Below are 25,878 nucleotides of genomic sequence, written 5' to 3'. Positions count from 1 at the left end.
CATAAACGGCGTTGGATTGACGGCATCTAGTTCGGTGTGTGTATATTGGAAGGAAATGTGTAAACGGCGTTAAGTTCGGAGATAAGAAATCTTGGGTCCCAGTGGGCCCATGTACCTAACAGGTGGGCCTCATCCTATGACAGGGATAATTATCGAGAGTGGCAAAACTAAAACAAATATTTTAATGTTAAGTATACGTTAAAAATAGCATCAACCAGCTTTTGAATGTTAATTGGTCTATTTTCACTTTGAAAACATAAATCCAAACAACTATTTAAATTTTGATTACATGTTTAATTATTTTAGGAACAAAATGCTATGTGTATTTTCTAATGATTTCATATAGCACGAATGTTGTTCTCTTGTCTAGCTACTGATACTATAGAATTATAATTTAATAAATTATATATTATAGATGATAAGATATTTTTTGTTTGTTACAATTGTAAATAATAATAAACAAACAATATATTATATAGATATACATATTTGTAAAACTCAATAAATATATTATATATTATTTTCGTAGAACAGTGATGTGTGTGTGATAACATTTCAAAACCACCCACCTTAGAAAGGATAAGATGAAATAAAATATTTCTATTGTTTTTTTTTAGGATAAAAGTTGAAATAATTAAACGCTTTATCATGATCGATGGAAATCTATTGGCCCGTCCATTTTAAATAATGATTTCACGATTGTGAGGATAAATACAATAATTTGAATTACTTCTTCTTATTGGTTCTCATCTAAACTGGGCATCAATCGGAAATCCAATACTAGGATTATAATTTGGATTTTTGTTGTTATCCGAAATTTCTTGATATTTTTAGTATTGGAATGGATTTAATATCTTGGCCAAATATTATTATGAAAAAAAAATATATATATATACGAAATTGTCTAAAATAGAAACCAAACTCGTGTGGGTTACGAAAAAGGTTCCATGACGTCTTGAAACTTAAGACTTATTGAAAAATGCATGAGAGACTATCAATGAACCTAACAAGAATCTCGTCATTGCTCCTATTATCTTCTTTTCTTACGTTTATTAAATTTGTTCTGGTTTTCATATTCTAAGCATAAGCTTTTATCGATGGACGATGGTGATTGGTCGTTATAACAAAGCCATGTAAATATTGAATATTGAAAAAGCCGTAAATGCTAGTTTAACGAATCTGTAGAAAGAACAAGAAATGTCTAAAAACTGAAGATAATTACATCTGACTTATGAAGAAGAAGAAAAAAGGGAAAATGGTTAGAGGAAACTTGAGGAGACATGGTTGACGTAGAAGAGATGATTCACAACACTTCAAACTTCAAAGTTGGTATGCTTCACAAGGCGGCTCACAATAGTACACTTTTTTTTTCCAATTAATAAATATGACAGTGAAATAAATGAAGAAGGAATTATTTTCCAATTAATGTTGTAATTAATACTCCTTAATTTCAATGTATTCTTGTATTTTTGTATATTAAGAAAAGAAATTGAATCACATTTATTTTGTAGGACGAATAATTCAATCAATTATTATATAAAGATCAATACCATAACAAACATAATTACTATTGATCGAAATGGAACAAAGATACAATGAGACAGAAACACAAAACTTATGTTTTATCACTCAAACTACATAATCAGATTTTTCAGTCTGAAACAAAGTTAAAAACAACATGGGACTCACTTTCAAGTGAACATGAATCACAGCATTCGTATATAGAGATAACAAATTAAACTATAAGAGTTACTTCATTCGGTTGAGATATTACCATATTGCCAAGGATTAAACTCGATCGATTTGAGGTCCGTTTCGTTGGAGGCACTACTTGAGCTCTCTGCCGTGTCTCGGTGTTCATTGTACTTCCCGTTGTATTGGTATACTTCAATATCTCCCCATGGAGTAGGTGTGATCTCATCCGTTAGATCGAACCATCTTGGAGTGAACTTTTGTCCCTTTGTCTCTCTGGTCCTCTTTTCGGCCCTTTGTCTCTCCTCAAGGCTGAGATTAAAAGACAGCACGAAGAACCTCATGAGCATAACATTAGTGTTTTGTGTGATCTAACAATGTAATCATTCTCAAAGTATCTTTCCTAGTTTGAAGAAATAAGATCAGTCTTGGCCACTGCAAGTGACTAAGAAGGAAGAAAAGATGAAGGAAGAAAGATGAAGAACCTGTGTTTCTCGGAACCAGCTTTAGAAAGGTCACCCTGCTCAAGGGAATATCTATCAGGACGGATACGTGAGTCTGAAGCCAAGAGCTTAGCAGGCGCTGTGTCGAAGCTGTTTATCTTGTGAGCAAAGTGAGTGTACTGAAAGTTGTCGTTTTTGGGGACATCAGCCAAATGCCACACCTGAAGAAAACAAGAAAAACCAACGACAAGCATAAGCAACCGCTAAAAAGTCAAACAATGTTGGTCAACAATAACCCAAGGTTGCAAAGTATAATCACACAGAACCCTAGCAAAGGCCAGTAAAAATGTAAAACGGAAAAGAAACGACATACCTCTTTCAGCTCTGTTCCTGGAAGGGGTTCCCCTTCGGCATCACAAGGTTGGTAGCTCATTTTCTCATTCCATTTTCCTGTCATCATGATTTTCGGTTCTTCAGCTGCGCTGTAAACGTAGCCATCAACTTCATAGCGGCCAGAACTGCGATCAAGGTAGCAAATTTCAATTTAATAGCATATCGGGATTACAAGACGAGACAAAATGAACAGAGTATCAATGAACAATAAGATGAAGCAATGTCTTGTCAATTACCCGAACCAGCCACATGGCTGGAAATAAAGCACAACTTTGTCTCCAGTGGTTAAATTTGTCATGACCATTTCCCCAGGTGAGTCAACCCAGGTTCGTCCAAATATTAGATTGTGAATCTTAGTGAGAGGCGGCACCAAATCCAGAACCACACCATCTTTCTTGAGGGTTACACGCGTTCTGCAAGCCAATAGACCGGCTGCATGAGCTTAGATGAAAGTATAAGACAGAAAAGCTACTAACATAGTGGTTACATCACAATCTTTCGTATCTCTTTCGTTATAACATAAGAGTATAAGACAGAACACAGAATTTAGAGAACTATGGAAAGGAAAGAGTACATGAAGCAAAAATTTCTTCCTAGAGCCTATACCAAAGTGAGAGAGAGGTCGGACCATAAATAGGAACAAAATTACCTTCCCACAGGGTAAACATCAACAGAGTTACCCAAAAGTTTAGTTTTCAACTTTGATGTGATGTCGTAAATGAAGTGCTCGTTCTCGGCATGACCAGCACTCATTGGTGGATGATGGCTAACCTGAAAAATTACAGTAACTTATTATAAATGAAACAAATATATGACTTATTGCGAATTAGTCATTATCCACTATGTGAGTAACAATGAGATGTATAGCCGCACCTGCTCAGAAATAAAAGAAATCCCACCATGGTTGACCATCTCATATGTCTCCCCAAGAATAGGATTGAAAGGCTTCCAAGTTCGTTGGAAGGCATAGTAAACAGATATAGCCCATGATGCTATATAAAAATTCACGTACAACCACAAGAAAAGTAAAACTCTTAACATACATCTTACAAAGTCGGAAGTCAATACGAGTTTTTTGTGTGTAAATACTAATACTTACAAGCATATACTAAACGCAAGTATGGATCTTCGCATTCATCTGCTTGATCCAACAAATGAGAATACTCCATTATCTGTGAGAAATTTGCAAATGTTATAATACAGTACACACAAAAAACAACAAATACTTACAAACACAGGAGAATTAGATGTATAACACTAACCTCAGCCATCTTCTGGAGCATAGTCATAGGCTCAAATATAACAACAGGAAGAGTCACCATTGACGTAATATCCGAACCTATATATTTCTGCATCATCTTCCAGTAACTATCTCGTTCCTATTAAATACAAAAACATAAGTTTCTTCGGGTAAGTAGAGAAACATAGAGGAATTTAAGAAGAAGTATCAAAGACACCATCGACGATTAGTTACCTCGTCCTTCCACCTTCCTTTCTGAGCTTCCTCTTCAGCATCTTCCTTGCCACCTTCTGGATTTATGACCTCAACTCCTTCATTACCTTGCACGCTGAAGATAAAATGCATCTAACTGCTATTAGCAAAATCTACATGGTTGGATCTTCAGTACCATAACACAATTCACTTAGAAGATTCAAAACTAGGTCATATGCTATATCCAGAAAACTTCAGACAAAAGATTGACAAACTTTGATCTGTTTATTGACTTGATAAGAATTAATAATAGAATTATCCAAGTTTCTAATATAAAATTCAACAAAATGAAACACATGAAGAATCAAAACAGAGAATAAGCTTATCCATCAGACCATCACACATAGACTCGATAACACAACATATCATGAAATATTATTGTATTAACTATTAAAACTACAGAGTATCACACAAACACAGCGATTCACATACGCAAAGTTTTCATCTTTAGTGTTTTATACACACAAAAACAAGAACTTTAATGCAAAATTCTGATAGATAAGAAAAAAGAAGTTCAAAAGAAACTGACCCGTTAACGGATCTCGACACGGCGGTACCGAACATGGAGAAGCCAGAAGTCATGGCGGCGAAGAAGCCTTTGTTCTCGTTCTTCTTTGGACTTCCCATTTTTTTTTTTCGCAAATCCGATCTCTGTGTAATCTCACCTTCTGTAAAACCCTATTTACGAAATCTAAGGGAATTTTCGATCAAGCGTCTTCTTCAATCAAAGCAGAGACAAGTCTCGGAGAAGCTTCTACGCGGAGGGAGACTAAAAAAAAGGAACGAGAAATGGGTTCGATCTGTAGTTTATTTAAATAACGAGGACTAGAGATGCAAATTGCATAGGATAATTATTATTTTTTTATTTTTTGCCATCAACGATAACTTTATTTTATTTGTTAAGCTTACCAAAGGATAAAATCAGTTTTACACAAAAAAAAATTATAATATCTTTGCACAAATTTTTATGAGAATTCAAAACTATATAAATTTTTTAAATTACAGTATGACAAATATTAGGCTATTACTAATATTGTTTTTTTAATAATATATAAATATTACTCATATTGTTAGTTTAAAAACTATATGACTACATTAATTAATATTAATAGCAACATTAACTAAAGTTTTAAACTGACCGAATTTGAGGAAGAGTACTTTACAAATAAAAGTCAAACTTTGACCAAAGTCAGAACTCGAAAATAGTTTTTTTTTTTAATATATTGCAGACAAAAACAAAACATCAGTATAGATAATTTTGTTTCACTATATAAACAAGGTACATAATTGCAGTATTTTGAGGCATCAGATCCAAAATATCCAAAAGCTAATCCCAATATATTATAATTAAGGGATAATTAATTACTAGAACTAATGGATTTATCTTTTAATTTACCAAGAAGAAAAAAAAGAAACTCGATCACAGTCCGAATCACTTCGATACAGAACATGAACTACACTCACAGTTTAATAATAATCTCACGACTCAGCCACTAGTTCACCAATTAACAGTGCTTTAAATCTAAGAACCCTAATTCAATACTCCACAAAGGGGGTTTCTTCTTCCCAAGGTTTCAGATTCTCTCCGTATCCAAAGTTTTGTTTTGTTTTTTGTTTGAAAGCGAGGATGAAAGAATCGAAATCAGCCAAGCTGAATCAGCTACAACAACAAGAGAATCACCAGAATGCTCACTTGTCTCCATCGAAATTAGCGAAATTGTTCGATCCCGATGCTTCTTGGGACAAGGTACTCAACACTCTCTTCTTCCTCCCTAGTTTTCGGCAATCTCTTTGAGTCTTTGACTTTTTTTACATGGAGATTTGATTAATGAATCGTCGTAGTCGATCTTACTGAATCAGTAAGGAAATGAATAATTGATCCGATCAAGCTGTTCTCTACTGTTCAATTTGTGAATTTTAAGCTCAAGTAAATTTGAGTTATTGGTATGAATTGGATTTTGTTTTGTTAATGATGATGCAGGATCAATTAGGAGATGTGTTACATTGGATTCGACAAGTGGTGGGATTGATCTCTGGATTGTTATGGGGCTCTATTCCACTTGTTGGAGGCATTTGGATCATTCTGTAAGTTTTCATTAACTTTGGCCACTAATGTTTCTTTCCACATTTGTGTTTTCATGTTATAATGGTTGATGAAAACGCAAAGGAACAGTCTTTAGTTTTGGATCATGTTCCAGCTTCGTTTCTATCAGTTTCTTCGTGTTTTAGTTTCATTTTGCATCGACCCAAAGCCGTAGATTCATGGATCACAGTTCTTTGAAACCTCTTAAGTTTGGCAAAACTTTGTGATGTAATGAACTAATGATGGGATTTTGCAGGTTTTTGGCGATATCCTCTGGGATAGTTTATGGTTACTACGCAATGATTCTCAAGGTTGATGAAGAAGATTTCGGAGGCCACGCAGCTTTACTCCAAGAGGGTCTCTTTGCGTCACTTACTCTCTTTTTGGTAAGTTTGTTTTCATCTCAACAGTACAGACTCTTTCTTTAACAGTAATTATAAGGTCTAACAGAATCTGTTTAATGTTCTGTCTTCAGCTCGCATGGATTCTTGTCTATAGCTTGGCACACTTCTGAAAAAAAAGCTGAGCAACATTCTTTTCACTCAGCAGCAAAGGCATTGGAACTTTGGAACGAATCTTTTTGTTCTTTTGTTTGTTTTTGTAAACTGTCTGAAGATAAGGCTACAAGAGACAAAACGTTATAGTAACAATTTTTATGAATCTTTTGAATGTTACAAAAGCTTTCTATAGTATCATTTTTACAATACACAATTGAGTAGAAACCATCCCAAAAAAATCTTTCTTCTTTTGTTAGAATTATGTAAACTTTGAACGCCGATCTCTCCTTGGCCGTGAAACAAGGTATATCCTACCGTAAACCCATTTTCTCCCCAATCGTGAGGCAGATTTCTGAAGCAGATAGACAACCAAACAAATAATCTTTGTTGTTAGAAAGCTACAGAAGGATTAATCTAAGGCAGTGACTGGTTCACATTTAAACCACAGAGATTGTTCAAATAAACAAGGTCACGATGAAGCAACACACGGGAAAAAAACACTAACATCTACCTCTACTTTGGTACGGAACTCCAAGGTGCACTCACAGACATGACAGTCGGCTTTGTGAGCTGATCGGTTCGATTGATCGGATCTCACAAATGCGAAAACCTACACAAGTTCATCAAACTCAAATGTGACGAGAACTGAAAACAACAACAATTTTGTTTGTTGCTGCAAAAGAACTACAAGTAAAGAAATCACCTCTTCCCCGCAATTCGGGCAGTCTCCTTTTAGAGCCGTTAAGTCATTTCTCCATAACCCTTTAAGTACTCTTACTGCAAACAGCATTATTATCTCAGTAGAAGCAAATGCTAGCTATTACCAGATTATAGGTAAAATCGTGTTTGCATTAAGGTACCTGCAGAAGATGCAATCGGATATCCAAAAGCAGGCCCTAGCACGGAGAGGAGGATGCCATTAAACTTTGACAAAATAGGCACAGAAGATGACAACTGACTGCTATAGACAAGCCCTGAGTCAAACGGATCTCCTCCATAAACCAGGCCGACGCCATATATCGTGGGTAAAACACATGCCGAACTACCAAATAAGAAAATCATAATCCATACGGTAGCTAACAGGAGAACTTGCGATGCATCATCCTGTCCTACAAGGATTTATCTCAACATCAACTCTTGACAAAACATTGTTCAGCAGCAGCAAAACAATGATCACATACTAAGCTACTAAACAGACATGCAGTGATGTTTTTCCCACTATGACAAGTAGTAAACGCATATGAAAAGCAAACATAGAGTTCTTTCTCGAGAGTTACATATTTATAGTATGTCAATGAAAAATCTAGGCCCATCTGTATCATATGAGCTAAATGGAAACATGAACACCCACATTGTACCTCTGCATCAGCATATGTTGACTGTCTTAGTAGACTACACCGAGGATACTTGACAACAGATTTTGAACCATACCACCGAAGCTTTAGCTACAACAGAAATGATACAATTGCATAAAGCAGAATCCAACATTTAAAAATCATATCTTGCTACATACACAAGAATATGCTAACAGTGTTATCTTACCTCAACTCTGTCAAACATGTCATCAACTATCAAAGGCTTGCCATTGTAATACGCATCCTTAGCCTATAACATAAAAATTTCATAAAGCAGAACTCAATATCCACCGAGACCAATCCAATAAGAAAAAGAAGCAAAATTTAGAATTTAAAACATAGGATTCTAAATTTCTGAATAATACACACTCCACAACCATAGAGACGAATTTTGAAGAACCAAAAAACAGATTTTTATTAGGCGTACTTGGCGATAAAGAGCTTCTAGAGTTTCTTTGCGAGCAGAATCAATAGGTCCAACGAAGATACAAGAAGGACCTTCCTCACGAGAGGTAGGTGCGGTTAAACCACCACCGTGGAGGGCTCTGGTTCTTGTAGAGAATCGTACAGAGAAAGGAACTCCAGCTCGATTAATCAACCTTGAAAGCTCAACAATTGAAGAAGAGCCAATGAGACGAGGCCTTATCGAAGTGCAAGTACCCGCCATCAGCAACAAATATCTTCTTCTTCTTCACTCGCCGGAAACAAATTGAAAGAGAAGACAAAGCGTGTGGTGGAGACGGTTGGTCCGAGAAATTGTGGCCACACGATTTGGTTCGGCGCGTGCACGCAACATACTACGTTTTATGATTAGACGATAATACCCTTCCAATCGGTGATACGATTTTGGCGGGTTATAATAAAACGATGTCGTTGCTAAATGTATTAAAAATTTGATAATAGATGTATAAAAATAAATATTGCGTCTGCCGGGAGTCGAACCCGGGTCTATTGCTTGGAAGGCAATTATCCTAACCGTTGGACTACAGACGCTTTTTGTTAAAATTCGACAGTTGAATTATATATTCGTAAGAACTTCGTAACCCAATTTACCAAACATACGTAACCGGAAAAAGATTTTCAGCTCCAGACTCCACGTAAAAAATCAAACAACACATAAGATTTGTGGAGAAAAACTTTTGAAGAAACAAAATCCAATTCGGTACAATAGTTGTAGTAGCAAAACTAATTTAAACTGGTAAATTAACGAAAAACAGAACACTTTCTCGTCTCCGGTATTGTTACTTGAATTATTGTCTTCTTTCTTTAAGTTAGACCTCAAGCCTCTTTCGTTTGTTCTTCATAGCAGCAAGTTTGGACCTTATCTTCAACATCACATCTGTTGCTTCCTCCATCGTCGCCTTTCGGTTTTCCTCATAGTTCCAAAGCTCTAAAATCACATAGCTGCCACTAGCGTTATGTTCCTCAATCTCTAGTTTTGTTCTTACCACTTCATTATAAACTTCTTCACCGTACTGGTTCTTCAGCGTACGAAGCTTCTCGTCGTTTTCATCCACAACTCTCTGCATTTCACATTTGGAATGTGGATGATATAATATGTAAAAGCAGAGGTCTTTTTTTGCTAAAACCCCATCTTTTGAGAATTGAAAGTAGACTCCTAAATTAAAGTCCTAACCTTTGGTGTTCCATCAGACTCATCGACTCTAAATGGAGTCCATTGCACATCTCCTATGTTTGCTTCCCACACTGAACACAGCTTCATAGCCTTATTCTCTGCCTTTGATTGTGTAACTTTATGTTTCTTCATCACTGCAGGCAAGAAGGGTGCAGGGTTTAATTGCCCCATTCTCTTCACTCTAATCTTCTCTTGCTTCATCAACTCTTCATTGGCGTTCCATACCTGTTCATCAAAGTAATTACACAAGTTAAAAGGACAAGCCAAAGAGTTTGGAACAGATAGATTTAGAACGTTTTCGAACCTGAATCATCTCTTTAAGAACGTCTTGATACTCGTCGTTGGTTGCACGTTCTTTTCGTGCCAGAGTCATCATTTTTTCATGGAGAGCCGTTTCTTGAGCGTCAAGCTGAATCTGAGTTTTGGCTATCTTCTCCACAATATCTTTATCTCCATCACTCCCCACCATATGCTTCATCACATTTGTAGTACCTTTCAGCTTCTCTATCTCCAACTCCAGCTCTTGCGTTTCATTTAGCTTAGCTTCCATTTCCATTATCCTTTTATGAAGCTTCTCCTTCTCTTTCTGCAAAAGTTGTCATAGTTCAGGAACTCAAAAGTTGGAAATGGAAGCTTAGTTATTACTTGTTCATGAATATATACAGAAACACTAACGAACTACTTGCCTGGTGCTTTTCTGCAAGCTTCATAGCTTCCTCATTCGCTTCATTCTGCTCACACATAGCCTTTTGATTCTACAACAACAACAACAACAAAGATTTTATTGCCTTGTGATCTTTTTCTCCTACTTTGTAAGGAAAGCATAATCACCATTTCTCTTTCAAGTCTGGACTTTTCCATCTCTTCTTCGTTTATGATAGCCCGTTGCTCGATCAGTCTTGCACGCTCGTCAAGCTTCTCCCTCTTTGCCTCCAGTTCTGCCAAAGACTTTTCATGTCCATCCAGAACCTGTTGATACAACTCTTCCATCTTCATCTGCATCTTCTGAAACCCTTCTCATCACAATAACACACAAACAAACCAAAAGGACTATACATGTCAGCATGAAACACAAAACAGATTATGTTTTTAAAGCTTATTCAAGTGCTTCTATTTTACCTTCTTGGTAGTTTTTGTTTAACAGAACGTTATGCAATTCCAAACTCTCCAAGAAACGAGAAGTCTCATCAACTTTCTGTTCAAGCTCTTGTTTACTTTGCTTCTTCTTCTCAATGGTTTGAGACATATTCTCAACAAGATGAACCATTTTCCTCTCGTCTTCCTCCACAATCTGAGAGATACTTTTCAAATCTCTCTTCTTCTTGACGTTCTTCCCAACAGTATCACTTCGATTATAATCATCCTCTCTGGCAACCCATCCATAGAGCTTATTGTCTCTCAAGCGATGACCTTTTACAAAGAAAGTGAACTCATCAATGTCAAGAAAGCAAATGACTTTAAAAACTCTGAAACAATGTTTTACCTTTTTCCCAATCTCTCTTCCCATGACGGTCTAAATTAAAACTCCTTTCGAAATTCATGGCGCTTTCGAATCCTTCAAAGTCTTTAGCGAATTCAACCAAAGCAAAACCAGAATGACCCTTGAAATCCCAAATGGGTTGGACTCTTGTTGGATTAAACCCTTTCATAGTGAACTCATCACGTAACGTTGAACCGCTTTTGCCTACTCTCCGACCCGATGGTTCCACCTCCGTTGGTATGTTGGCTACTAGACCAACCCATGGCCACACAAATCGTTGTTGTTGTTGTACAGAACAGTCGTCGTTGTTTTTGGTGTTCTTCATCTCTGAGGTCTCAGCTAGAAATTCCTGCTTTTGTTGATTTTTCTCCATCTTAAAGCTGCAATAAAAGAGCTTTACAAATGAGATTATAGAGGATCCATATATTTAGCTACTGAAAGATCAAGTTTTGAACAACCTAGACAAACAAAAAAGAAACCTTTTTAAGGTTTTGAGTAATGTATATGATTCAGAGTTAAAAATCAAATTTATGTAACATATAGAAACTGGAAATCGAATAAGAAAACAAAAGGAAATCACTTGTTATGAAGAAAACTGTAAAGAGCTTATCTTCTCTCTGCTTCTTCAAAGAACCCAGAAACAAAAAAAAAAACCTCTTTTTTGTGGGTTTTACAGATTCTAGAAATCGAAAAAACACATAAGAAATGGATTTGTTACGTGTACGGATGAAGAACCGAGAAAAAGTGTTCTTTTACAAAACCTTGCAAGCAAAATAAAGCAAATCCTGACTTTAGACCATCCAAATTCCCAATAAAAATGAGAGTCTAAGCCATGGAAAATAAAAAGCAGAGACCTTTTTTTTTTCTCAATTTTCTTCTGCTTGGTGAATCACAAAAATAGTGTGTGTTTTTTTTCCGTTTGACTCTTAAGGTTTTCTCTTCCTCCCCAAAATTGCTTTTTGAAGAGACAGACCGTCGCAGCAAACTCAGTGGCAATACTGTAAATTTTAATAAACAGAGAGGGGAAATGATAGTCAAAAGCCAACAAAACTTAAAACCTTTTCGTTTCACTTTTTTTCAAAAGCTTGGGATACAAGACTAATAAGGAAGCCTCTGGTACACCTAGAAGGTTACAAGACCAAAAATTACTAAATTAGACGATGGGTTGGGAGAGTTCCAATGGCCTTTTTGATAATTTATTGCAGATATTAAATGTGCTACAACCAGTTACATTCGAACCCCACAAATTGTTTGGTTAACAAAATCTAAAATTATGTTTGGGAAAAATATAATTGCGTCTGCCGGGAGTCGAACCCGGGTCTATTGCTTGGAAGGCAATTATCCTAACCGTTGGACTACAGACGCTTCTTGTCTTGTATCAGTGCAGTATTGTTGATGTTTCTTCTTATCCATTAGATTTAGATAACCTGAGCAGGTGAGACATGTCAAGCATTAGTTCTTGAATTACGACACTGGTTTCACAAAGAACAAGATCTTTTCCTAAACACAAAGTAAAAGACTTTGGAACACAGAATAGTTCAGTATCAAAATGTCTAAGAAGAATAGCTTTGTTACTACGACAGTGTCTTCAATTTCATCAGTCAAAAGTCGAATGGTTATCACGTTCCAAAAGCAAACACAAAGATGCATATCCCCTTATCATATTCTTCCAAAAACCGCTACAAAAATTATAGTACACATAACTTGATGATTGATGAATGAAGACTAAACAAGAATTATCCAATTAAGTAACCCTAACATATCTGTGTATCTTACCATAGATGCAACAACCCAAAAATCGCCACCAGGTCATCATAGTCTTCAAGCCGACACTTTACTAGGGTTTCGGCTTGTGATAAAGGTAAACGCAGTGCTCCAATCTCGTCTCACTGAGTCTTGAACCTTGACGTCCCCAATATTAGGTATCCAACCTTCTTCTCCTGCGTTTGCCATAGACCAGCTTACCTTGTCTGGTGGATTCTTAAAATCAAAGTCCAATGGCGGTGGCGGAGGTGGAGGCACTGTAGCGGTTCTGGTGACTCTATTGCTTCCTTGGCCTTCAAAATGCTGCAAATGCAAAATTCAATACACATCACAGGTTTGAAACCAGGGTGAAAGGTTTAATCTTTAAGCATGTAAACTCACGTCTGGATTGAAATATGTATTCTCAGCTTTCTTGGTGCCTCTTTTAGAAGTTCCATGTTCCAAGTAGTACAGCACCTCAGTCCTGGACCGAAACTTACGTCCTGTATTTGGTTCGTAATAGTACTGCAAAACCAGATAAGAAAATGTCACAAGTCTACACATCAATATCTACACCCATATTAGCATCGAGTATAACAACACCAAAACTTCATCTCTTCAATCACAATATATACCAAACCAAACCATCTAAATCCACCTGATAAATCAAAGTAACACTAATCACACTGATAAAGTGTATGATTCAAGTCCCAATACACCATTAACATAATCTAAACAAACTCATTAATGCTTAAGCAGAACCAACCACATCATTTTACTACATCATTACACTTGTCACTACTTTAAAGGCAAGATTTTTAAACCAAAGAGAACAAAACAACAGCAATCAAAGAATCCTCAATTTGTAGTCTTCAAGCAACAACGCAGCTCAAAACTTCATAGAGAAAAGCAGAGTCAAGCTGAGATTCTTTACCTTATCCACCGAACCAGCTGTGGCACCGGAAGTTCGAATCTTATCTTCAACTCTCCAACCAGGAGGCAACCAATTATCTCCAGGCGCCGCACGCTTCCGCGACTTCGATTCCGTCTGATGATTCACCTGATCAGTGCCGTTAGCCATCCCGATGCGTACGCTCTCTCCCGAACCAGAAATTCCGATTCCTCCCTGAATCGGTCGTCGTTTCGCACTACTGTCTAGGGTTCCGTCACCGGCGGAGGAGATGAAGGCTCCGGAGGCGAGAAGTGGATCGGGAGGGAAATCGCCGGCCACAGAATCTGACATACGAATTAGGGATTTGTCTTCACCAATGAGCAATGAGATCGCAGATTTTAACGGCGACGATCTCGAGAAATGGATTCTCCGTCGCAGCTTCTGTTTCTGGGTTTACGATTCGGTTCGGTTAAACCGAGATCGAATAAGAAATTAAAATTTAGTTAACCATCAACAATTCGTTTCTTCTTTTCTTTACCAACAAACATAATAAACACGTTTTATTACTAAATGAAACATTTAAACTCATCTTCTCATCACTAATCCATCAGTTTAACATTTTGTGTTGTGTTTATTGACACTTATTAGACCACATCCATTTAACCGAGTAATCTAAGATTTAGTGAGTTTCGACAATATGCATTTATATGTCACAATTGTTTGTACTAGATCAACATTATGGAGCTTGTTTTGTGTTTGATACGGATGTCTTTGAAGTATATTAGTCACAATTGTTTAACCATCACAAAATCTCTTTTGAGTAACAAATAAATTAAGTTTAAAATAGAAAATATAATAATTGAAATTAGTCGCTTATATATAGTACATTGGGAGTGGAAATTGTTTAAAGAAAAGTATGCTTAGTTGAAAAATTAACATAGAGAGGCTATTCAAAAAAAAAAGGATAAAAGAGAGATTAGAAAATATAATGGAAAAATGTGGCATTTGGTAGTAATCTCAATGTTTTTAACCTTCTGTCTTTTACTTTTACTTCCGTCTTCGTTTGGTGATCTTAGGAACTGTGATTAGAAGCATTTCCTATGCACTATTGAGGGTCCAGATTCATCGTACTCTGCTTTCGCAATCCACATCTGTCAAGTTTTCAAACACATACCAATATTTATATCAAAACAAACTTATGAATGTTATATTATACATGATCAAATAATAATAAAAATGTATATTAATGTGTTCACCTGCTGGAAAGTGCTGAGTGAAGCCAATATAGAGCCACCGATCCATACACTGTACTTCCTCTCCGGTGGAGCCACGACCTTAATCTTCATACTACTTGGAGCCAAAGCCGTAATCTCTTTGCTCATTCTATCACCAATCCCTCCAAACATTGTGGTTCCACCACTTAGCACAATGTTACCATACAAGTCTTTCCTAATATCCACATCACATTTCATGATAGAGTTATATGTGGTTTCATGGATTCCTGGATTTTCCATTCCGATCATTGACGGCTGGAACAGAACTTCCGGACACCGGAACCTCTCTGCTCCAATGGTTATCACTTGTCCATCAGGAAGCTCGAAGCTTTTCTCAACGGACGAGCTTGTTTTGGAAGTCTCTAGCTCTTGCTCGAAGTCTAGAGCAATGTAAGAGAGCTTCTCTTTCATGTCTCTAACAATTTCACGTTCAGCAGTTGTGGTGAAGGAGTATCCACGCTCTGTGAGGATTTTCATGAGGTGGTCCGTGAGGTCACGACCTGCTAGGTCAAGACGTAGGATTGCGTGTGGGAGAGCGTAACCCTCGTAGATTGGTACCGTGTGGCTCACACCATCTCCAGAGTCCAAAACAATACCTAATCAATAATTTGCAAAAGAACCAATTAGGGTTGTCCATAAAAGCATAACCAAATAGTCCTTAAAATAGTTCATATTATTTAAAATCAAGCATGAAAAAAAACTGGTTATAGATTGGATCAACACAAATATAAGTGTGTTACTGACCAGTTGTACGGCCACTGGCATAGAGTGAGAGAACAGCTTGAATGGCAACATACATAGCAGGAGTATTGAATGTCTCAAACATGATCTGAGTCATCTTCTCACGGTTAGCTTTCGGATTGAGAGGAGCTTCGGTCAAGAGAACCGGATGTTCTTCAGGGGCAACACGAAGCTCATTGTAGAAAGTGTGATGCCAAATCTTCTCCATGTCATCCCAATTATTAACAATTCCATGCTCAATTGGGTACTTCAGAGTCAAGATACCACGTTTTGATTGAGCCTCGTCTCCAACATAAGCATCCTTTTGTCCCATCCCTACCATCACACCCGTGTGGCGAGGACGGCCTACAATGCTCGGAAAAACCGCTCTTGGTGCATCGTCACCCGCGAATCCGGCCTAAGCACGGGATATATTTTTGAGTAGTCGTTTATGGCATAGCCTTATATATATGTGACATAGCAATAAGAGTCTTAGAGAGAAACTTTACCTTAACCATTCCAGTTCCATTGTCACAAACAAGCGGTTGAATGTCTTCACCGTCCGCCATTCTTCAATCTATATATGAATATGAATCAAGACCGGTAACAAACAATTGTAATATGCAAATAATGTAACGGTTCCCATGAAATTTTCATTCAACAAGCCATTTTAAATGAAAATGGCCTTACATATTCAAGTTGATTTATCTAAAATCTATTTTTCTTGACATTTTTCCATGCAAGAAAATCGAAATTGTTACCAAGAAACAAGGGTATTTGGTTATCACCTGGTGAATTTTAACGAAGAACAAAACGAGAAATCGGATCCTGCAACGCCCCGACTTGAATGGGTTCAAAATTTCTGAAAAAACGAAAGGAGCTTTGCTTTTTATCGCTTGACTCTTAACAGATCGTGGCCATTAGTTTTTGCTAAATCCTATATCTAAGAGGGTGACGACATGTGTTCACCTATTTTTGGATACGTGAAAGTTCAACATGCCCAAAAATTAAGGTTTTGGTCGTCATGGTTCTCCGGATGAAGCGTTATTGATTTTTTTATTTTGTTAATTAATCGTTATTCAATATTGGGATTTTGAAATATCGGTCATTGAGTCCTGAGATTGATTAAAGATCAAGATGATATATTTAATAATTGTGACATTTTAATAATCAACCACATTCATGGGTCGAGTCCTTAGTATGTTAAAATCCGATTTGTTGTAGTTTGTTACTGCAATTGGACTTCAGATAATGGAATATAAATGTATCAAAATGACCCTTTTTATATGTGTAGATTTGTATATGTGGTATATTTATGAAACATATGATTTTGAGACAACGATATTAACCTCTTTACAATTTTTATTAGCTAGCAATTTATATTAGGATACGGTACTTATTTTGATGTAATTTTCAACCATTCGTAGTTCTTCATGTTTATCTTGATCGAGTGCCTCTGAACCCTTTAGCCCCACTCCAAAAGAAATATGTCGATTGTTATGTCTACTAATGAAAGCCTGATGAAGATCATAAAGATAGACACTTAAAAATTGAACACAGATAAAAAAGTGAGATTATAAGAATGTATAACAGAATAAAACTAGGAATAATTTAAGGGGAGACATGGGGTATTTGCTGAAAAAGTTGGGCGGAGATTGAGAAAATGGTGTAATGATGATAGGATGTGGGGAAGCAACATAATTAAGCATGAGCATGAGATGTAATTATTTGGTATGAGAGACAGTGTGGTTCTTCTGTTATTCGTATTAATATACGATTAGTTATGAAATAGCATTATATATTTATTTCTCTTACCGTCCTTTGAATAAGATACCAATCAAAGTTATATATTTGCATCTATGTAAATGATATGATGCATTTGCTAGAAATTTGACTTTCAGTAAACAAAAAAAAATGTTATTCGAGTAGTTTTTATATATAGTTTAATGAGTGTTTGTGTTAGTTGGCAATGAAACAAATGATATTTGAGTGGAAAAAATATTAATGTCTAGCAAAGAAAAATGAATTTGGATCATTTTGGTCGTTTTCACTTTTCCAATTTAATGATCACGGACAGAAATAATTAATATGTTATTTTTATATAATTTATTAAATATAAGTGTGTGAGTTATTTTTTTGTAATTATATCATTATTTAACGGATTATATATTGATATACGTGGTACATCAAATAAATATATTTTTAAAAACTTGTTATATATATTTTCACAATTGTTTACTCATAGTTTTTACCCTTTTTTATTAGCAATTGTTTACTAGTTTTTTTTTTTTTTTGTGCCCCAACTTATCACTCTACTAGTCTACTTTAAATGTATTTTTCTATTTTATTTATGAAAATAAGGGTTCGGGAACAAATCTCAAGGATAATAAACTTAGGATGCGGTGAAACCCAAGCAATCTCAAATGGACCCCGCACACCCCAGCATGGAGACATACTTGACATCTTTCGAATTATTATTTCCATAGAAAAAAAAAATTGTAATTTGTTCCTTCAACAGCAGTATTTCCATAAATTCTAAGATACAAACAAAAATTCCAAATAAGTTTGTTGTCCACATTTAATTACAAAATTTCGTTGGGTATTAATGAATTTTTATAAAACTCAAGACACTTCTTTTTTTGGTATCTAGTTAAAATAATTGCATTTGGATTACCAATTTCTTATATATGTATCTCTACAGAAATCTCGGACCGAGTATACGTAGATGGGGAGTGGTTAAAAAACAACAATATTAAGAAACAAAGAAAGAAAAACGACAGTACCAAATCTACAACCTCTTCAAAACCACATCAGTGTCAATGAAGGAATCCTAGGAATCAGTCTTACGACTTTTGACAAGAAGCCTAAGATTACGCCAAATGCAACGATTTGTGTATGTTTTAACATATTAGGTAACACTTATTTATCTACTATAGTTATCAATTTAAAATGTACTTATATATAGTCTATATACATTACGTTCCATAACTAAAACCCATGTATATAATCGACCCTTATTATTTTTGATAAAGGGTTAATTACTGAAATTTATAAGTTTACAAAGAGTAACATCAGGATCTGATGAAAGCTTATAAAATAATTAATAAGAATATAAGATCAAAGATGGAAAAAGCGGATACAAAGCTTAAAAGGTAATAGATACCATAGAAGAAGCACTAGATCTTAGTTAATCACGTGACTTGATTTCGACGAATCTAAAGTAAAGTATATATGAGTCACATGAGCTTTATTATGAAAAACTAAACCAAAATATAACTAGGCTATTCTGTTCAAATACTATTAGTTTTACTGATATGTGACAAATTACCTCTATATCGGTAATTAATTAACACGGTTACTATATTGTTTAATTCAAATGTTTTCAAACAGATAATTTGCGTCGATTAGTCCACCTCAAAGGCTCAAAATGCAACAAACAAACTGGTAATATATATTAAAAACAAAAAAATGAAGTTTAAATGATTAGTAGTATCTTAAAAGTTGTTATAGTCTAAATTGAATTTGGTGATCCACAAAAAAACAAGCGTCTAAATTGAATTATTTCAAAAATTAATTTTGAATATTCGCTACTTTATATACTGATAGTCTGATACACTTATTTTATTTATAAAGAGGATCAAAAGTGAAAAGATGATCTTTTAACACAAAAGAAAATAGTGAAAAGACATGAATCTGACTATCTCAGTATGGCGAAAGACTGATTTCTTTATGGCTAAAGTTTTATAAACAATTACTATATAAAGAGATAAGAGTATAATTAATTATATGCTTGTGGTTTGTATGTAAATGCATAAATGTAGAACGATATTCATATGTGTTGCATAGGATCCCTCGCACAAAGTGGGTTTTCATTTCAATTTCTCTGCTTCATGACCCCACATAGTCTTATTAAAATTATACTAATGCTTATGTATACGTTTATAATTATAATGATGAATACGTATTATCACATTGCAGTCAGAATACATCGAACTTGCTTGCTTAAAAGAAAGTATTCAAACCTTAATCCATTATAAGCTTGTAAAATCTACTCTGCCATAGTCACAGCTTTAAAAAATTGATCCTATAATTCTTCCAATGATATATTTACAGATTCTTATAGAATTATTCAGACGTTACACTCCTACATTTTTCGTAGTGGCAACAGTTTATCATTTTGAATTATTGTGGGAGACAACGAGTCCAAACTATTTATACTAGTTATAGTCATATAGACACAATAATATGACTAAGTGAGTGTGTGGCAGTTTTTTCCACCTTTTTCTTCATGTATAAAAATATTTATTAATTAGAAGTCCTTCTCATTTTACGGCCTGCATGCCTTGCTCCTTTGTCGATTTGGAGGTGTCTTCGCTCTTTGTTATATACCAAGCGCACACACTCACAAATATCAAATACACACACACTTAAAGATCTTAATTTCAATTTCTCTGCTCCTTATTTGCATCAAATATATGTACAATGATATAAACACAGTCACATACATATATACACGTATACCTTGATATATATCGAGATCTTGTTTGTTGTTTCTGATCGATCAGTAGTCATTATTTTTTCTTTTAAAGTTACTCTCTCTTTTCCTGTTTGTGATAAGATGTCAAAGATTAAGATTTTTCATTTATTCCCTGATGACAAAGATATTGAAGCAACGCAACAACCTGAGAGTCTCCTAGTTCCATCAAAATCCGACTCTCTTGATTCATCATTATCTCGACACCACCAAGAAAATCAATCTAACAGACAACGGAACCACCAACACCGACAACAAGATCAAGAACTAGAAAATCTACAAGATGGATCGAGAGGAAAACGAAAATGGGAATGTAAGGATGAAGAGTCTCCTGTAAAGATCCCAGAGACGCCGAGAAACTCGAACAGTGTGTGTTATTGTCCTCCTCGACCGCCGAGAAAGCCAAAAGCTATCCCGTCCATGAAACGGAGAGGCATGTGGGTAAAGAGATCGGTGGTTTTTTTAGATGTAGCTAGAGAGGTCGAATCCATGTTTCCTCCGTCTGTTCTTCAAGATTTTGGTAAAAAGATCAAGAAAGCGAGATTTTAACCAATAGTCTATACATATATCTCTATCTATCCATAGGCTTGATTTGTTGTTTTCCCACTTTTTTGTTTGCGTTTTTTATATAAGTTTATACGCTATATTAGTGTGTTTAATATCAAAAAGGAAAACAAAAGTTTAGGGTTTGGTATTGGTGTGATATTGATGTGAATTTATATAAAATTCAAAGTTCAGAAAACAAAAGCATGTTGTTTTTCTCAAACGAATATGAAATTAAATTCAGTTTTGTTTTTTTTAAAGATTTCGGTAATAATATTGAGAGTGCTAGATCTTGATCCATGTTCTATCCGCATATAAATACATGGTATGCCATATAACAATGCATGTATTACATTAATTGTTTGCAGTATCTGATTTGGATGATGATGCCTAATTTTTTGACGTTACTATTTAGGATTCAATTGTTCGTTTTACATTTATCTTTGTAAGTTTATCTAAATCATATATCAATTTATCTAAGTTTGTCTTCTACTATCCAATTCCAAGATCTATGTTTGTCTCTTTCACGTTGTTTTACTTTTTCTTTTTTTCTTTTTAATATATAATTGGAGGATCCTAAGCTAAAAGTGTCCATAAAATTACGTATATGGTTAATCTATCTCAATCAACAAGAAGTTGACTTTTTGAATGTCTTAGGGGTTAGGGAATTACTTTAAGATTGAATCTTGAAATTTTCAGTGTATTTGACTTTTGTCCCCCTACAAAAGCAAACATGCGTTCGTGTTTGATCATCCCCACACATCCTATTCTTCCCAAATATTCCCCTCTCGAGGTAACTCATATCTATTATATAATTAACATCACCCTTTTTTTAAGAGTAATCTTTACTTTAGTATTACCACTAAGTTATTTATACACATGTATATTCAGAATCAGAGCCGTGTGAAACTATTAGTATAATGTAATTTTGTTAGTGAGAACAAATTTGATATACTGATTAGAAACAAAATTAAGATCATTAACCTATATGCATAATTTTTTTTTTAACTATAAATTTATAATTTGAAATTTATTCATGTTCGGATGCTTCAGTTACTTAGAAATATAGCTGACAGAGAAAAAAAAAACATCAAAGGCAAAAAAAAGTTTATAAAGAACTGAAAAGTAGAGTCTCTTAATTATTTATTTGGGCTTTCAAGTCTTTTTGTTTTCGTCTGATATTTTAAACCCATTTAGTTTCACTCAATGGGCCTCTGTTCTAAATTCGTAAAGACACAAAACGACGTCTGTTTAAGAAAAATCATCTTAAGAATTATGATACAAAACGACATTTATTAAAGAATTAAGACACAAAGTTTTCAAACATAGGCTCTCTGCTCCTTTCCGAAATTCGTTCTAAACTAAGTTTTTCTTTCTGAAACATTTTAATTACGAAAAGAGGACTTTGACAAGAAACGAAAGCACAATGGTTATCTTTGGATCAAGTCTTTTACAATGGCCAGATAACTTAATCCAACTGAATCTAGACGACATAATTAACCACAAAATTACAATTGTTTAGTTAGGTTGTCTCTTCCATCTCCATACTTTAATAGCACGCACCTTTAGTCCATTACTATTAATGTAATAAACTATAACTTAACTGGTAATGGCAGTTCGACTGGTCATATTTTTTGTTTGTCGGCAACAATCGGTTATCTTAAAAAAATATGTAAAATAATACATATATCTAAATTCGAGTTTCACTGACTACTGCAACGGCCAATTATGTGGATAGTCTTAGTAATTTGAAAATTTTGTCTCTAAGTGTCAACGTACGGTGGATATTAGGGCTTGGTCACTGACATCAAAGGTTTTGGATTCGTATAAGATGTATTTGAAATTTTGATTCTTGAAATTTTTGGCATCTTTGTATTTAAATTCTTTTGTTCGTATTGAACTACTGATTATGACAGATCATTAGAAGACGTTATAACAAACACTACATGTAACATATCTGTTATCATGATTTTTCTTTCTGGTCGAGTACATGCAGTCCCATAATTTTATCAAACAAATCACGATTAATACAAACGATTAACAAACAAATCATAGTTAATTACGTATACATTTTAAGGTGGGGGCTACGAGGTTGACGTGTGTTTCCAGGACCCCTTCCCTTTTCTGTCTCTTTGAGTTTGGTTCTTTCACGTGCCGCCATGTTCACATGTGTCATCTAATACGTACATTTATACATATGAAAATGCGTGTTGTACGTATACGTATATATACATTAATACATTTGTACTTTAACAACACATTTCTAGTTTTTGTTCATACAGGGTGTTTACATTTATAGTTTTTTTTTTTTGCTACACTGTCTATTTCAAATTCTTTTGTAATTAAGATATAAACAACAACAAAAATAATACTGATTCGATGATGATCATCGAACCAGTACAACCATGATCCAGAAAAATTCATTTGTAATTATCACTGATTGACAAATTCTAGTTATTGTATTCAAAACAAAAATTAAAATACTATTATAATCACTTAAGAATCCAAAAAATATTTAAATATAGTAATATACTTATTCAGTCGATGTTTGAAACACCTAGAAAATATGTAAAAACAGTTGTGACTTTCTTTTTTTGGGTAAGTACTGCAGTTGTGCTTTAACAGCCGATAATTCATAGTGATTAAGAATAAATAAGAGTTTCTGACGAGAAAAATGTCGCAAACTCACCACTAATAAAGTCATATGGTCAGTACCAGTGGTCCAATAATTCAAAATTATTCCAAGTTTAGATTAGGATTTTTGGTACCTTTTTCTGCTAGATAGAGATGTACTTCAATTTGAAACTTTTACAAGTTTAAATTTGTTAACAAAACTTGCTTTTTGATTTAATTATGACTTTTATGCAGAAACGGAAGATAGTTGAACAAATTTATCTTGAATTTTGGGTTGCTTGGAAGTTGGAAGCAACCAAACCAAATACACATAGGTGTGAGTAGGTATATTTCATTATATCTAAAAGTAAACTGTGGAAAAAAAGGTAAGTGAATGAAACAAAAACAAAGCTTTCGGCGATACATCGCGTGATGCCTTGAATTTTTCTAGTTCAGACAACACAAAAAGGTTTCTTTCTCTTACAAGTTTTTATTCAAATGTAGTCTAGATATATATAACATGATATTTTTTCTTTTTACGTTTAGAAAATCCAAATAGTATTATTCATGCTTTGTTGTGCCATAATTTACACTTTTTATCTGTTACTTAAAGTAATATTTTATTCTGGTAGAAAATTTCAACTTGTGGCGCTGTAAAGATTTGAATTATTAACCCCAACTTTCAAACCTAACACAATGTTATTTTACATTACTTTCCCAAAAGCTAGCTTTATACAAAATATTTTGTTATTGCCTATTTGGTTAGAGAACAAATTATATAATTTCTATATCTTAAGAAGATTTCTTAGACGAAAACAAAACAAGCATCTGCAAAAAATTTCAGATTGATACGTACAGAAGAAATCATTCCTAAATAACAAGAATGAGAGAAAGGAAAGATAGAATTTTCACACAATATAATTGAAATTTTTGGAAACAAAAATTCAACCAAAAATAAAAATTAAAAGAGTAAAGCCACAGAGATGCTAATACTAAACAACCACTAACGTTCTAAGATTTGTAATTGTTGTACCTGATGAGGAAGAAGAAGGAGAAAACGACACCGTTTCATCACATTCTTGAATACTCTGTTTCTTCTCTCTGTTCATCGCAGGATTCATAAACTTGAGAAACGAACCTTCTGTTACAATCGAGAGTTCTCTTCTTTTGGCTTCTTCAATCAATCTCTTCCTTAGCTTCTCTTCAGCATCTCTCATGAACTTAAACTTCGGTGGAGGTGAAGAAGAGGACCTGAAAAACTTGTTAAACTCAAGCTCACCGTCTGACTCAAACAGAGGATTGAATCCATGGTGTGGATAAGACTCCAGAGGAGATGATGACTTTTTAGGAGAAGCCAATGGAGTGAATCCAGGGGTATTACAGTCATTAGGAACATCACTCAAGCTTCTTCTTCTTGATCTTGAACCTAATCTTGATTTACCCCCATCTTCAGATTCCAAATCTGCTTTTGTCTCTTCCATGATTGTGAATAGAAACCTCTGGTTATGAAGCTTCATAAGCTCTGCTTCAAACCCTAGATCTCCTCCATTCAAGTGTTTCATCAACCCAAGTTCTAAATCTGGATTCCCATCTTCATTCATTGAGACTTCACCTTCTCTTCCTCCATTGTTTTGCTGCAGAGATTGAGGTTTTTTGAAGCAGAAGAGCTGGATTAGTTCTTTAGCGTATCCGTTTTGTTGTTGTTCTTCTTCTTTCTCTTCTTCACTCTCTTGGCTTATGACTCTCTTCTTGTGCTTCTTACATCTTAGAAGATAGTAGACTTCTCCAACAAGTGCTAATAGAAGAAACCCAAACATTAAACTTAACCCAATACCTAATCCACTAATAGTCTTCATCTTTCTCGTAACCCAAATTCTCACATCACATGAAAAGAAAAAACTAATTTTTGGACAGGAATTTGTGTGAGTTACAGAGGAATGGAATAAGAGTTGGTTACCATATATGTAAAGATTGAGAAAAACGTAAATGCGTGAATTGTTTTGGAAAGAAGATATTTTTAGTAGCAATGGAAATTGTTGAGGATCAAAAGAAGGAAACTTGCCTTGATGGTGAGCAGAAATTAAGATTGTGAAAGAGAAAGATTTTTTTTTTTCTTTTCTTATGTTTTCCTTTTATGTGAAACAGAGAGAAGAACGATCTCTTTCACAGCAATTTAGGTTCACAAGTTGGGTTCTTTGTTATACTTGGCACAAAATGGCAAGTCTTGGTGCCTTTAACTCAACATTTTGAAAAAAAGATAGATAGAGAAAAATTAGGGTACACTTTTTGAAGATAAATACCTATGGTTTACCCAAAATCTGTATTTTAATCTAATTATTTGTTAATGTTCCTTAAAAGTATTTGTTTGTATAACGTTTAAGCGATAATGACCAGAAGCTGATGTCAACTTGCATATGTAGTTTTTTTATATATACTTTCATTTGTGTATGACACAGATTAATCGGTCATTTCAGTTTTAATACAGATA

At 34.7% G+C, this 25,878-nt stretch overlaps 8 protein-coding genes, 1 long non-coding RNA gene and 2 other non-coding genes across 19 annotated transcripts; 2 read left to right on the top strand and 9 right to left on the bottom strand.

The window, feature by feature from the left end:
- Positions 1–1,503: 1,503 nt before the first annotated feature.
- On the bottom strand, positions 1,504–4,811 carry ORP3C (OSBP(oxysterol binding protein)-related protein 3C). Its single transcript, NM_125333.5, has 10 exons — positions 4,550–4,811; positions 4,003–4,096; positions 3,791–3,907; positions 3,628–3,700; positions 3,402–3,520; positions 3,178–3,299; positions 2,765–2,941; positions 2,509–2,653; positions 2,178–2,356; positions 1,504–2,004 (listed from the first exon to the last, which is right to left on the bottom strand). The coding sequence occupies exons 1-10, from the start codon at positions 4,645–4,647 to the stop codon at positions 1,755–1,757; spliced, it is 1,374 nt and encodes a 457-aa protein (NP_200750.1). The 5' UTR covers positions 4,648–4,811; the 3' UTR covers positions 1,504–1,754.
- Positions 4,812–5,389: 578 nt separating this feature from the next.
- AT5G59410 (Rab5-interacting family protein) lies at positions 5,390–6,805 on the top strand. The gene is made up of 4 exons (NM_125332.4): positions 5,390–5,767; positions 6,002–6,105; positions 6,360–6,489; positions 6,579–6,805. The coding sequence occupies exons 1-4, from the start codon at positions 5,648–5,650 to the stop codon at positions 6,615–6,617; spliced, it is 393 nt and encodes a 130-aa protein (NP_200749.1). The 5' UTR covers positions 5,390–5,647; the 3' UTR covers positions 6,618–6,805.
- Positions 6,671–8,641, bottom strand: AT5G59400 (PGR5-like A protein; the record flags this gene model as incomplete). Of its 2 annotated transcripts, NM_180889.1 has the most annotated exons (7): positions 8,383–8,641; positions 8,143–8,205; positions 7,959–8,045; positions 7,461–7,704; positions 7,304–7,377; positions 7,112–7,210; positions 6,671–6,952 (listed from the first exon to the last, which is right to left on the bottom strand). In NM_180889.1, the coding sequence occupies exons 1-7, from the start codon at positions 8,620–8,622 to the stop codon at positions 6,860–6,862; spliced, it is 900 nt and encodes a 299-aa protein (NP_851220.1). In that variant the 5' UTR covers positions 8,623–8,641. The 2 variants fall into 2 exon arrangements, with proteins under 2 accessions (NP_851220.1, NP_568906.3); NM_125331.3 differs by lacking the exons at positions 6,671–6,952; positions 7,112–7,210 and having other exon boundaries at positions 7,211–7,377; positions 8,383–8,633.
- Positions 8,642–8,876: 235 nt separating this feature from the next.
- Positions 8,877–8,948, bottom strand: AT5G59395. Its single transcript has one exon. It is a non-coding gene; the product is annotated as a tRNA-Gly (tRNA).
- An 87-nt stretch (positions 8,949–9,035) lies between these two features.
- AT5G59390 (XH/XS domain-containing protein) lies at positions 9,036–12,052 on the bottom strand (the record flags this gene model as incomplete). 5 transcript variants are annotated; one of them, NM_001345348.1, is made up of 8 exons in its annotated part: positions 9,036–9,478; positions 9,592–9,816; positions 9,896–10,177; positions 10,278–10,346; positions 10,423–10,604; positions 10,711–11,001; positions 11,075–11,451; positions 11,926–12,052. In NM_001345348.1, the coding sequence occupies 7 exons, from the start codon at positions 11,442–11,444 to the stop codon at positions 9,227–9,229; spliced, it is 1,671 nt and encodes a 556-aa protein (NP_001331390.1). The 5 variants fall into 5 exon arrangements, with proteins under 5 accessions (NP_001331390.1, NP_001331389.1, NP_001331388.1 ...); NM_001345349.1 differs by lacking the exon at positions 11,926–12,052 and adding an exon at positions 11,652–11,796; NM_001345347.1 differs by lacking the exon at positions 11,926–12,052 and adding an exon at positions 11,652–11,691 and having other exon boundaries at positions 9,227–9,478; positions 10,263–10,346.
- A 312-nt stretch (positions 12,053–12,364) lies between these two features.
- Positions 12,365–12,436, bottom strand: AT5G59385. The gene has a single exon. It is a non-coding gene; the product is annotated as a tRNA-Gly (tRNA).
- Positions 12,437–12,670: 234 nt separating this feature from the next.
- Positions 12,671–14,246, bottom strand: MBD6 (methyl-CPG-binding domain 6). Its single transcript, NM_125329.4, has 3 exons — positions 13,749–14,246; positions 13,217–13,339; positions 12,671–13,138 (listed from the first exon to the last, which is right to left on the bottom strand). The coding sequence occupies exons 1-3, from the start codon at positions 14,055–14,057 to the stop codon at positions 12,893–12,895; spliced, it is 678 nt and encodes a 225-aa protein (NP_200746.1). The 5' UTR covers positions 14,058–14,246; the 3' UTR covers positions 12,671–12,892.
- Positions 14,247–14,540: 294 nt separating this feature from the next.
- Positions 14,541–16,717, bottom strand: ACT4 (actin 4). 2 transcript variants are annotated; one of them, NM_125328.4, is made up of 5 exons: positions 16,489–16,717; positions 16,210–16,277; positions 15,725–16,118; positions 14,963–15,576; positions 14,541–14,857 (listed from the first exon to the last, which is right to left on the bottom strand). In NM_125328.4, the coding sequence occupies exons 2-5, from the start codon at positions 16,267–16,269 to the stop codon at positions 14,792–14,794; spliced, it is 1,134 nt and encodes a 377-aa protein (NP_200745.1). In that variant the 5' UTR covers positions 16,270–16,277; positions 16,489–16,717; the 3' UTR covers positions 14,541–14,791. The 2 variants fall into 2 exon arrangements, with proteins under 2 accessions (NP_200745.1, NP_001078769.1); NM_001085300.1 differs by having other exon boundaries at positions 16,210–16,639.
- A 3,230-nt stretch (positions 16,718–19,947) lies between these two features.
- Positions 19,948–21,046, top strand: AT5G59360 (uncharacterized protein). Its single transcript, NM_125327.3, has one exon. It carries the CDS (start codon positions 20,319–20,321, stop codon positions 20,781–20,783), a length of 465 nt encoding a protein of 154 aa, NP_200744.1. The 5' UTR covers positions 19,948–20,318; the 3' UTR covers positions 20,784–21,046.
- A 282-nt stretch (positions 21,047–21,328) lies between these two features.
- AT5G08915 lies at positions 21,329–21,536 on the bottom strand. The gene has a single exon (NR_143132.1). It is a non-coding gene; the product is annotated as an other RNA (long non-coding RNA).
- Positions 21,537–22,752: 1,216 nt separating this feature from the next.
- On the bottom strand, positions 22,753–25,633 carry AT5G59350 (uncharacterized protein). Of its 3 annotated transcripts, none has more exons than NM_001345346.1 (2): positions 24,424–25,596; positions 22,753–22,953 (listed from the first exon to the last, which is right to left on the bottom strand). In NM_001345346.1, exons 1-2 carry the CDS (start codon positions 25,244–25,246, stop codon positions 22,925–22,927), a joined length of 852 nt encoding a protein of 283 aa, NP_001330903.1. In that variant the 5' UTR covers positions 25,247–25,596; the 3' UTR covers positions 22,753–22,924. The 3 variants fall into 3 exon arrangements, with proteins under 3 accessions (NP_001330903.1, NP_200743.1, NP_001330902.1); NM_001345345.1 differs by lacking the exon at positions 22,753–22,953 and having other exon boundaries at positions 24,165–25,185; positions 25,348–25,599; NM_125326.4 differs by lacking the exon at positions 22,753–22,953 and having other exon boundaries at positions 24,110–25,633.
- Positions 25,634–25,878: the final 245 nt, after the last annotated feature.

The sequence above is a fragment of the Arabidopsis thaliana genome, chromosome 5 (assembly GCF_000001735.4).
Source record: "Arabidopsis thaliana chromosome 5, partial sequence".
Classification (NCBI taxonomy): domain Eukaryota; kingdom Viridiplantae; phylum Streptophyta; class Magnoliopsida; order Brassicales; family Brassicaceae; genus Arabidopsis; species Arabidopsis thaliana.
Note: the sequence above shows the minus strand (reverse complement) of the source record. Positions and strands in the feature narration are given on the sequence as shown.